The sequence below is a fragment of the Myxocyprinus asiaticus genome, chromosome 11 (assembly GCF_019703515.2).
Source record: "Myxocyprinus asiaticus isolate MX2 ecotype Aquarium Trade chromosome 11, UBuf_Myxa_2, whole genome shotgun sequence".
Classification (NCBI taxonomy): Eukaryota; Metazoa; Chordata; class Actinopteri; order Cypriniformes; family Catostomidae; genus Myxocyprinus; species Myxocyprinus asiaticus.
This window is the reverse complement of record NC_059354.1, coordinates 11,565,076-11,578,426: the sequence shown is the minus strand read 5'-3', so window position 1 is coordinate 11,578,426 and position 13,351 is coordinate 11,565,076. Positions and strand designations below refer to the sequence as shown.

Genomic DNA, 13,351 nt, shown 5'->3' with positions numbered 1-13,351 from the left:
TATTTTCAAAATCAATGCCAAAATTTCACAATTTCTGCCAGGGTATGCAAACTTTTGAGCACAACTGTGTATATATATATATATATATATATATATATATATATATATATATATATATATATATATATATATATATATCATTGTAAGGAAAGGAGCTACATAACGTTTCTTCAAAAATTGTGTTCCACACAAGGGTTAGGAAAAAATTACTGCAATGCAATTAATTTATTTTAGGTTGAACTATTCCTTTAAGAGTTACGAATGAGCCTACGAATTACTTGCAAATTTAACATGGATGTTAAAAGATCAAACTTCATAAAAGGCAAACAATAACACTACTGAGACCAGTTATTTCAGCTGTGAGTGAAAGACACCAAAGTTAAGCTAAAGACATATGAGAAGAGAATAATAAAAATGGTTAACCCCGAAACAGTACATTTTAAAGAATTTTATGAGCATGCATGTGGTTGACCAAGTTCATGCTGGTCACATCCGAGGAAAACTGGTTACAGTTTGGATCAGTTCTATGAAAACATTAGTCCAGTTTGATGGACACAAAGAAATACACAAAGAAATAAGCCATACGGGTATGACGTGAGCTCTACCACACAGGATGTGATGATTTCACGGCGTGAGTCACACCTGGTGTTGGACCAAGTGAACTTCTGTCGCAGTAAGGGAAATTTTTAGAGCAATATGTCCTCACCGGGTAGGGTGGTCATCCAGATTACAATGTTGGAGATGTGGCTGAGACTTTTTAATCATTAGATGGTACAGATCAAAGCTGTGATGATGGGAGATGATGACTGACTTCAAATCAAAAGCATTGCCCCCAGACTTAACCGCAAGCTCTTCTGGGAAGTTTAGTGATGCAGTGTGTATATACTATAAAACACCTTTGTTTTCTTGCATAACTCATACTGAGAGAATTCACATAGCTGTGATTTATGGCATTTTTTAAGCCCACAGTCTACAATTACCTGATCCCAAGGATAAGACTGGCTTCCCGTTTGGTCATCTTCTGCTCAAATCCACCTCTGTAGTATGCAGAGATTGACTAGAAAAGAAAACACACACATTACTCAACTACTTGAAGAAATGTCATTCAGTAAAAGGAATGTTAAAGGAATGTTCTGGGTTAAATACAAGTTAAGCTCTATCAACAGCATAATGTTGATTTCTACAGAAAACTATTTTAATTTGTCCCTCAGTTTAAAAAATTAAAGTAATAATCGCTGTTCCAGTAACGCACTGGCCATACACATTAAAATATATTTAATGTAAAAGTAGATCCACAGGACTTAAAGGACTATTTCACCCAAAAAAGGAACATTTCCTCACCCTCTTGTTGTTCCAAACCCATATTACTTTCTTCTGTGGAACACAAAAGGAGTTTAACCCTAGTTAACTCTAACTATAAACCAGGTTTTACTGAGTAGTTCATGCAAATGCTTTAACAAAAATACAAGCTTTACAGTTCTGCTTTTAACCCCAACAGAAAGCTGCCCCATAGACTTCCATTCAAAGTGCACCACTGTAGTCACAATTTTTGCCTTAAAAAAAGGAGGGCCAAGCCTCTTTTCTGTCATTTCTGTCAAGACATTTATGTGGTAATAAACAGTGTTACAAATGCTGTTGATAGAGCTTAGCTTGTATTAAATGTGGAACATTTCAACAATCACAACACATGATGACTAATATGCATAATTACACGTATACCCTCAATACTGATGGCAACCAAGTTACACTGGCTCAGCTAAAAGCATCTTGACCAGCTTTTCTACTTTTCCATGTGAAAAATGAGACTGTTTAGGGATTTCAAAAGATTGACCCAATGATTGTATAAAATTCCAAAACAAATTTAAAGGGCCTAAGATGGAGAAGATGTTTCAAGGTAGTTTAGACTGTATTTTGAGTCAAATGTGGTTATTTCTTTTAAGACATTTGGTTACAGTATAGCCCTCATGAGGACAGCCATGTTTATCCTGTCATTCGCTTCACAGTTTTCCCATTTTGGGAATTTTCCATTTTCAGTTCAACAAGTTCCACCTTAAAACACATTTAGTATTTTCAGCGCATAGATTTAAAAGAATAGATCACTCAGTGACAATTTTTTCATCACTTACTCACACTCATGTTGTTCCAAACTAGTGTTATTCCAAAATGATTTCTTAAAGTTGCACTCAGTGAGTTTTTGTTTACTTTAGACTTGCACTGACACCTAGTGGTGTGGATGCAGCATGATTCAAATGCAATAGTTTTCAGTTACAGAGCTAATGTAGAAATGTACTATTCACTGTCAGGCATGACTACTTTAATCCATGAGAGAAAGAGTCCAATAACAGGGCGGTTACTGAGATAAAGCGAGTAGCATTTAGCTGGTCTTGTGATCCTAACATGGCTGCCCCCGTGAGGGGACCCTCTCCTTGTAGAATATTTTTAGCTTTTATGGAGTCTTCATCTCATGTGAATGGTCATGATTTTATACATGTTTCAAAATTACAATTAAAGTCTTGAAGAGTAAAACTTTACTCAAGGAAAAAAAAAATACTGAGTGCACCTTTAAGTAGTACACAAAGGAGAAATGTTGAAGAATGTACAGCCTGCTATTCCATATAATGAAAGTTAAAAGACTGATCTCACTATGAATTCGGCAACTCGTCTTCAGCTAAACTCGGTCTGTGCTGACCGTAATTCAAACTACTGCCCCCGGTGGCTGATGTGGAATGTGTTGAGTTTATGGCCAAGTGTGAGCAACGTGGGACTGCTGACACAACGAGCAACCAGTCGCACCACATGAGAAGGAAAACAAACTTGAGTGTATGGAAAAGAGCGGTGACAAAATTTTTGGAAGAAAGAAAGTCTTATGAGTTTAGAATGACATGAGGGTAAATAAATTATGATAGAATTTCCATTTTTGGGTGAACTATCCCTTTAATTAAACTGCCATAAAGGGATAATATCGTTCTATGGCTCCCTCAAAAATCATAAATAAGATTAAGGTTGGATGGAATTGCCAGTAGAATGTTCATGATTAAACTTCAGAATTAAAACTCTCATTCTCAGCCCACAACATGTCACTTGCTCACACTCATCCATTAGGGGATTCACAGAATGACGAAATAATTCAGATTAATAACTCATGGCACTGTATATCACACAAGTGCTCAGTCATGAACCCAGTTTAGTTGAAGGCTGCTGAAATTATGGAAGTTTCACAGCATGCACAGGTGGACTTGATGGGTCAAAGCTCTGATCTGCTCACACCACTCATAGCTTTGGATGAACCTGAACAAGACATGTTTACAAACTTCAAAAACACCCAGGAATTCAGCGTGAACTACAGCCAGGGCCAGTAAGATGCCGATGAATCAGTCTTTCAACCCTACAGCGGAGGCTTTAACATGCCAACACCACACGCAACCCAGCACCACAAGATGTGGAAATGAACATGGAAAAATATAAACTTCATTCCCATAAATCATCGTGTTCCGAAGCAGAACCTGCATATGATAAATGGTCACGATCATAAAAAGGGAACTTTCCAGAATCACAACGTTCACAAAATTCTTTACATATGCATCCTTAAAAATGTGTTTATGGAGGGTTGTTTAAATGTTTCAGTGACACTTACCGCAGAGGGCATTTTCTTAGCAGCTTCCGTAATAACCTGACCCAGAGGTCTCCAAAAATGGAAAGCATACCGACCTAGAAATGAATGTAATAAGGGGAAAAAGGAGGGATGATTGTTGAAAAGTGTGCCACTGGCAGCTCACAATTTACAGACTTAAACTCCAGGGTTAACAAAGTTGGTTTAAGGGTGAAACCGAGGACAAAACCACATTTAGTCTCATTCAAAATGTGTTAAAGGTAAGGACTCCTTTCAACTTCCCTTGGTATTTATCTGGTCAGGGTGTCGGTGTACTGCCAAAGGTTGTGGTTCAACTCACTGCAACACACTGAAAGTCAGCAACTCGGCACTCAATGAAATGAACATGCAGTGGACCCACTTACAAATATATGAATGTCTGTGCATTATATAACAAAATATCAAACCCAGTGGGGTTTCAAAGAAACATAGCACATATTAAAATGTTTCACAAAAAGAATGTGTTTCTTCAACTTCGGCAATTTCATGTTCCAGGTTGACAACAAACCAATTTCACAGTTTTCACACAATCACAGTTGTGACGTCATTTCCACAACATCAAACAATTTTGTACCTATAAAGTTTTTTTTTGTTTGTTTGTTTTTTTCAAAAATTTAGTGTACTTGTTAACCAAGTTGACAAAAGTGTGAGTGAAGAGAACGCTTGAGATTAAATATAAGACAAATGATTTTCATTAATTACTTGTAAGCAGAATATTTTTCATTGGACGTAATTTCCAATCAAGATGCAATTATGTCACATTACAAAAAAAGTGTAAAAATATTATTTAATTGCGTGTATTTAGGACAGATAAAATGTTAGCAATGAAATTATCCTCAACTTGACCAATGAGCCATTTTATTTCAAAAATGTTAAAAATGCTATTTCCATCACTGCCATTTCCACCATGAAATTCTATTAAACACAATACAGAATTTGAGATGTGCTGGAAATGACACTGTGGTGGGAATTTTCACAACTTTCAGAAAGGAAAATAAAAAAAATAAAATAAAAAAAATATATATATTCTGTGATGCATGTACATACACTGCTGGACATTGTTAGGAGACACATTTTTAAAAAAATATTGCGTGACAGTGTGAAAAATGTTTTAACAATAATTTTTCTTTCTAGAGGTCCACAGAGCTAAAATTGCCTGAAGTTAAAGAAACACCCATATATTTTTCAAATTAAAGATAAAAACTACTTAAACACTCTCTGGTGTCAAAAATCATGACATTAGACATTTGTGTAAACCTGAGAGGAACTAATTTATTAAATCCTCCAAAAAATGACCTTGGGGCAACAACAACAACAACAACACACAAAAAAGGCTTAGAAATATGAAGTTAAAGTTATAACATCATTTGTTTGCAGATGCCACTTGGTTTTATATTTCATGTTTAATTCAATCAGATATTTTTTAAGTATGGCTTGAGTGTCCAAATACTTTTTGTGGCCACTGTATAATGTCTCCAAAATACAGCATTTAATAAAAAGCTGTAAAGTGACTCATTAAAAGTAACCAAATTGTAGGTGAAGAATTTATAAAATCGTTAGAGTAATACGTTATGGGAACTTTTTTTTTCTTTCATCAATTGTGAAAGGCATTCTGTTAAGAGGCAAACTTTATTTTGCTTTTCAGCAAAAAAAGCTGAAGGCTTTCATCACTGTAATGCAAAGCCCTGCCTCTGAGCAGCGCAGGCCACACACTGCCTCAGTTTTTGGCAGGAGAGCTGCCCCCTCTGTGCACTGAAATGGGAATTAGCTCCCTTCCTCAAAGCGACCACAAGTGCTATTCCATCTTGACCTCACACAGCTATGGGTTGAAGACTTGGCGATTAACAATGATGAACTACTACACAGCAGTGGGGAGGAGGGCAGAGACACCTGCCAGAAAAGAATCAAATGTAACCAGCCTGATGACAAAGTCGGCCTGAATTATTTAGCCGCATGCAGCCCTTTAAATGACTCTTTGATTTTTCTGATGCTAGAGGCCGCGTTGACCTCATTAACCAGGCAGAGGATCATCTGGGAGCTTGAACAAGCACTCACAGTAAGAGGGTCTAAACCATCTCTCTCATTAACACCACCATCATCTCAAGTGCTTCCAGCCCTTTAGAGTCACATCACAAATATTTGTGGCCGCATTAACATACGCAAGGAAAGTTGAGCTAAATATTTCCAGAGGACAAATGAGGAAAAAAACGGAAAAATGAGAATGCTATACAATGGCTTCTCTATCCTACTGTGAACCATAACATGAGGGTTTATTGCTTACAAACATCCCGACTGCTGTGTTAGGCCAGAAACAGAAAGTACGGGTATATTTGGCTGATGCACTGCAAGTGCATTTATCGGCGCTATACATACCTAAATTCTTGCATTACTGTGGCAGTAACAAACCCCAGTGCTCAAGGGGCGATAGAGTTACGTTCAAATATCTGTGCCATTTAACCAGATGCATTACAATTCAGGTAATTAGCTATAAACATAAAACATACTCTATGGAAGTATGGAAATCCAAATGCTTCTAGCTACACAAGCTGTGTACATAATGTGTCAGACTGCAATTCTACCCGCACACTGTATTCTCAGTGTTGCCACAAAGCCGCTATAGCAGAATTAAATGTATAGTCCACCCAAAAATTAAAATTCTCTCATCATTTACTCACGCCATCCCAGATGTGTATGAATTTATTTCTTCTGCAGAACACAAAGGAAGCTTTTTAGAAGAATATTTCAGCTCTGTAGGTTCATACAATGCAAGTGAATGGTGACCAGATCTTTGAAGCTCCAAAAAGCACAAAAAGGCAGCATAAAATTAATACATATGAGTCCAGTGGGTTAATCCATATTCTCTGAAGTGATCTAATCAGTTTGGGGTGAGAACATATCACTATTTAAGTCCTTTTTTAATATAAATCTCCACTATCACTTTCACATTCTTTCTTTTTTTCTCGATTTGCATTCTTCGTGCACATCACCACCTACTGGGCAGGGAAGAATGTGTATTGTAAAAAAGAACTTATTAAATATTGATCTGTTTCTAACCCACACCTATCATATCACTTTAGAAGACATGGATTAAACCACTGGAGATGCATGGATTACTTTTATGCTGCCTTTATGGGCTTTTGGAGATTCCAAATTTTAAATCGTGTTGACTTGCATTAAATGGACCCACAGAGCTGAAATATTCTTCTAAAAATCTTTGTGTTCAGCAGAAGAAAGTCATACACATCTAGGATGGAATGAGGGTGAGTAAATGATGAGAGAATTTTTGGAGTGAACTATCACTTTAAATGTCTTCTCATGGTCAGTTTTCTCTTTCAGTTCAATGTCATGGCAGAGCAACAGTTTAAAGAGAATTTTGCTGAGCAAGTTAGTTAAAGTCGACATGTCTTCAATGTCTAGCTGCATGAATGATGTTTCTGGCCTTCAAATTGTTGCTGTCACACCAGTAGTTGACCTGAAAAAGAAAACTGCCCAGCCCTGGTAGGCACACCAACAGAACACATTTTCGATGTCTCCTTAATCTAACACGTCTGATTCAACACATTAGAGGAGACTCCTAAATAGATACATCACATTAGGGAGATATTGAAAATGAAGTTAAAGGAATATTCTGGGTTCAATACAAGTTAAGCTTAATCGACAGCATTTGTGGCATAATACTGATTACCACAAAAATGTATTTTGACTTGCCCCTCCTTTCCTTTAAAAAAAAAAAGCAAAAATCTGTGTTACAGTGAGGCACTTACAATAGAAGTGAATGGGGGCCAATTTTTTTTTACATTAAAATACTCACTGTTTCAAAAGTATAACCAAAATACATAAATAATATGATAAAATCACTTTCTAACCTTTTCTGTGTAAAGTTATAGGTAATTTTACAACTTCGTTGCCATGATAATGTAATGTCAACAAACCCTAAAATGACTGTAAAAATTACAATTTAAACAACTTTACAGGTCAAATAATACATGAGTTTTAACAGAAGAATGAATGTAAGTGCTTTTATAAAATTATAAGCTTCACATTTCTGCAATTAAACCCTCCAAAACTTGGCCCCATTGACTTCCATTGTAAGTGCCTCACTGTAACCTCCATTTTTTTTTTTTTTTTTTTTTAAAGAAATTAATTTTAGTGGTAATCAACATTATGCCACAGATGCTGTTGATTAAGCTTAACTTGTATTGAACCCGGAATATTCCTTTAATGCCGTACACTGCTGTAGAAGACACTTTGACAACCTTGTAGAAGGCAACCTTGACAATGCAACAATACTTCGTGTTTTGGCTTGCATGGAGTATGTTATAGGCCCTTCAATTTGCCTCAAAGTGTCTTTATTTATTACCTGTTCTGACATTCTGCAATTTGCTGATGCTAACACGCATTGATTCTAACATGACAATATTACAGTATGTATAACTAACGGCTTAATTTATCATGTATCTGATGCTCTAAGCAATTTAAGAAACTGTAATTACATGCACAGACTCTGCTGGAGTAATCTGAGATTAAGCATTATCTCAAGAGCACAATAAACCAATAACCTTTGGTTTCCAGCCCAGAGCTCTAACCACTAGGCCAAATTACATTTCTGTGAGCATGATTTTTCAAATGAATGTGAAGGCTACTGCATGTGACTTTTAAAATACAACATGTCATATGGAGACAAAAATCTCTAAATGAATGCACATACACTGGCAGCCAAAAGTTTGGAATAATGTACAGATTTTGCTCTTATGGAAAGAAATTGGTACTTGTATTCACCAAAGTGGCATTCATCTGATCACAATGTATAGTCAGGACATTAATAACATGAAAAATTACTATTACAATTTGAAAAAAAAATTCAGAACTTCTTAAACTACTTCAAAGAGTTCTCATCAAAAAATCCTCCACGTGCAGCAATGACAGCTTTGCAGATCCTTGGCATTATAGCTGTCAGTTTGTCCAGATTCTCAGGTGACATTTCACCCCACGCTTCCTGTAGCACTTGCCATAGATGTGGCTGTCTTGTCGGGCACTTCTCACGCACCTTACAGTCTAGCTGATCCCACAAAAGCTCAGTGGGGTTAAGATCCAGAACACTCTTTTCCAATTATCTGTTGTCCAATGTCTGTGTTTCTTTGCCCACTCTAACCTTTTCTTTTTGTTTTTCTGTTTCAGAAGTGGCTTTTTCTTTGCAATTCTTCCCATAAGGCCTGCACCCCTGAGTCTTCTCTTTACTGTTGTACATGAAACTGGTGTTGAGCAGGTAGAATTCAATGAAGCTGTCAGCTGAGGACATGTGAGGCGTCTATTTCTCAAACTAGAGACTCTGATGTACTTATCCTCTTGTTTAGTTGTACATCTGATTTTCTAGTACCAAATTAGCAATTTAGCAGATTACTCAAGGATAAGGTGTAGGAGTGATGGCTGTTGGAAATGGGGCCTGTCTAGATTTGATCAAAAATGACTTTTTTCAAAAAGTGATGGTGCTGTTTTTTACATCAGTAATGTCCTGACTATACTTTGTGATCAGTTGAATGCCACTTTGGTGAATAAAAGTACCAATTTCCTTTCAAAACAGCAAAATCTGTACATTATTCCAAACGTTTGGCCGCCAGTATATATATATATACATATATATATATAAACACACACAGTATATGGTTGAAAGCAGTCGTGCTCACCTGCAAACCCTGCAGCAGCAACCCCCAGTCCCACTGCTATAAGAGTACCACCCTGAAACACACACGACAAATAAAAACATCACATCATAGGAAGATATATGATTGACAAAGGTCATAAGGTTAATATCTTGGCTTTGCTGATGTCATGATACTCAGCAGGTGTTTTGTTTTCTATCAGCTGTGCACCCATGAGAATCAACACATGCTGTGCAGTAGGGATGGGCGAATCCATCTTTAAGTATAGATACTTTCCACATTGATGTTAATCGAGAGCATTGATCCTTACATAAAAATATTGCTGGTATTTTTTTTATATAGAGATTTTATCATTTATTTAGCCTGAAACTAATGTGTATCATATGGCCTACTGCATGATTTCTCAAACAACATTATTGCACTATTGTATATTTCTCTTTTATTTATCTGTTATATCTTATTTTTTATGTCACTATATTTATATATGTTTAAATGTATATGTTTGTATGTATGTATATATGGTTGCATTCTCTTTGCACTGGAAGCTTTTGTCACCATGACAAATTCCTTGTGTAAGCATACTTGGCAGTAAAGCTCATTCTGATTCTGATTCAATGTTAGTCAATGGTATTTTCAAGTTTGAATTTGGAATTTCTTAAAAAGTGTAAGGTTTACATAAAACCCCTGAAAATACATATGCAACAGAATGGTCTAGAAAGTTTGAATGGAGTCTGTACGTTAAGCGGATCGAGTTGAATTAACTGAATAATAATCACGTTAGAGGACCATTTAATTCGGTGCTTGCCACTGTAATAATAGTAATGCATAATAACACTAAAATTAATAATAATAATAATAATAATAATAATAATAATGACAATAACAATAGCAACACGTCTTCAGATAATTGCTTGAGAGTAAGATCTGAACATAATGACAGACATTCTTGTACAACACTTATGAAACAAACTCAGCCCATTAAATAATCAAACAGTTCTTTTCAAATCAGTTCAATGCACCGAACTGTCCAGGGAGAGCTTTACTCACAAGGCGTTTGTCAATATCTGTCTCACTCGGCATGTTTGATTGCTGTGGCATGTCTCATAGAGGATGCGTCATCACTATACGACTGGAGCTCGCCATGCCAGTGCAAGAGTCGAAACTACGGCCAGTCAAGAGGGACAAACTGAACGCTACTGCAAAGGGTCTCGCGATTTCAAAACAAATCAGAGCGAATTCTGAGACACTAGGCTTTAATGTAGTACACTGTTAAACATTGCCATAATCCTTTCATACAAAATATTATATTTATCATTATGAGCTTAAAGATGTCGAATGTGTAATCATACATACATGTGTAATCATGTATATAGTATGCATAATCAATAAGGTGCATACAAATTTTGTCTTCATATATCACTGTTTTAGTACATTAAGCCACGTTAAACGTTTGTCACGCAAAGCGTTTTAGAATGTCCCATCCAGAGCCATTGAAAAAGAGGTCCCATCATACACGGTGATGCACACGCTCATACACACAGATATGGAGGACGAGGACTGCCATTATTAAAAAAAAAAATAAAAAAAAAATAAATATATATATATATATATATATATATATATATATATATATATATATATATATATATATACACAAATAAAGGTAAAAAAAATGAAAAACGTGTACACATAAATAAATAAATAAATAATGAAAATCTGACAAACAGAAGCATTTATACTTGTATTTCCTTATTATGTATAATTTGTTTCCACATTTATTTATTCCCTTAATTATTTCTAAATGTATTTATTTTTACATATATTTATTTCTACATGTATTTATTTCTTCATGTATAATATTTCCATATATTTGTATTTCCATATTTATATATTTCCACATTTATTTATTTAAAAAAATAAAAAAATTCCACATATATTTATTTCTGCATTTCTTTGTCCGTATGGTAATGAGGGGTAATGCTTTATCCCTGAGGCATAGCAGTCGAACTCAGAGTGCTCCAGAGTGGTGCTTGGAGGCCACAGTGTCATCTTGTGGTTGACCAAATTAAATACAATTGAAACAGTCGCAGATGGGTGTGGGTGTGCATTAAGAAATTGTAAAATGTACCTGGCTGTGAGTTGAGTGAGTTTAATGGGAAATGCATATCTGTACTGAATGAATGACTTGGAGATCATATATCAAAATCTTGAATCACTACTGTTTAACAAAATGTATATCTCTTTACAGACTCTTTTAAAAATCCCTGCAGTGATTTCTAAAATGTCCAGGACTCAATGCTGATATTGAGTGACGCACAGCTATTCATTTGGAACTATCACAACCAGATCAACATATTAGTAACCTATTGTAACAAAACTACTCTCCTTCGGTCTACCCGCCCTCTCCCTCCACTCTACAGTAGGTGTCCACTGGCGTGGAAGAGAAAATCCTCTCAATGCCCATGCACATCGCTACACAGCTGCTGCTTTGGGGGTGCATCTGTAACATGTACAGCAAATGTGTATTGGTATTGTATAACACATTGCTTTCCGAATACTACACGGAATCATCATGTATATGCACAATTATGGGAAAGAATATCAATATATTTACACGGGAATTAAAGGAATTAATGTATCACGCGCTGTAAAGTTGCACACAACTGATATTCAACAAGATGCGCAATGCACCCGTCAAGGACACAAAACGTTAAGGGCATTTTACATGGCACACAGTAACCGAGAGTCCCAATTCTCGATTGGAGAGAGGCGATAGGAGGCAAAACAATATTTGCCAATATTCTTTTTGAATATACTGGATTCTTGGATACTGATTAGTAGAGTGTCTTTCATTCAAACATATCTCAAGCATTCACCTGTCTTCTCCATACAGTAGGCCATTGAAACACTAGTATGAGAGGTTGTGTTAGTGTTTCACTTGATACTGTAGGCCTACATGTTACAGACACACCCCAAAGCAGCAGCTGTGTAGCGTTGTGCATGGGCATTGAGTGGATTTTCTCTTCCACGCCAGTGGACACCTACTGTAGAGTGGAGGGAGAGGGTGAGTAGACCGAAGGAGAGTAGTTTTTTTACAATAGGTTAATAATATGTTGATCTGGCAGTGATAATTCCAAATGAAAAACCGTGCGTCACTCTCTCCCTCCCCCGCCCTTTTGCCACCCTTGCTGAGCCAAGCTGCCTAGTTCGGCTATACCTATTCAGCAATGCTCCTATCACCAACATCCGCGTGTTTACATTAAATAAGATATTGGATCATTTCACGTGCACACCCTGCTTTTGACAATGTAAAAAGTGTCTGTTTCAGATCTGTTAGAGTTGCAGTTTTTGTTTAGATTGTCAGCCAAAATTTTCAGCAGTGTCCCGGGCATTTTAGAAATCCCTGCAGGGATTTTTAAAAGAGTCTGTACAGAAATACACATTTTGTTAAACAGTAGTGATAAAAGATTTTGACCTCTAAGTCATTCATTCAGTACAGATATTCATTTCCCATTAAACTCACGCAACTCACAGCCAGGTACATTTTACAATCACTTAATGCATTTGTATTTAATTTTGTCAACCACAAGATGTCACTGTGGCCTCCAAGCACCACTCTGGAGCACTCTGAGTTCGACTGCTGTGCCTCAGGGATAAAGCACGCCCCCCTCATTACCATATGGACAAAGAAATGCAGAAATAAATAAATGTGGGAATAAATAAGTGTAGAAATAAATAAATGTGGAATAAATGTGGAAATATATAAATATGGAAATATATACATGAATAAATAAATAAATGTAGAAATAAATATATGTAAAAATAAATGTAGAAACAAATAATTAAGGGAATAAATGTGGAAATATATTAATGTGGAAATAAACAAATACAATTATAAATGCTTATATATGTCAGATTTTAACATTTATTTATGTATTTACATGTACATCTTTTACATTTATTTGCAAATATATTACATATTTATTTTTAATAACGGCAGTCCTCGTCCTCCATACACAGAGTGCCAATACTGCCACAGCAC

General features: G+C 36.0%; 1 protein-coding gene across 1 annotated transcript in view; it reads right to left on the bottom strand.

Moving 5' to 3' along the window:
• The window catches only part of LOC127448570 (dnaJ homolog subfamily C member 15-like), a 31,419-nt gene extending 20,941 nt beyond the window's left edge, over positions 1-10,478 (bottom strand). The window contains exons 1-4 of the mRNA XM_051711208.1: positions 10,357-10,478; positions 9,334-9,385; positions 3,635-3,708; positions 981-1,057 (exon numbers count right to left, since the gene is read on the bottom strand). Of these exons, the coding sequence (XP_051567168.1) occupies positions 981-1,057; positions 3,635-3,708; positions 9,334-9,385; positions 10,357-10,407 (254 nt within the window). The 5' untranslated portion in view covers positions 10,408-10,478. The remainder of the gene's footprint in view (positions 1-980; positions 1,058-3,634; positions 3,709-9,333; positions 9,386-10,356) is intronic.
• Positions 10,479-13,351: the final 2,873 nt, after the last annotated feature.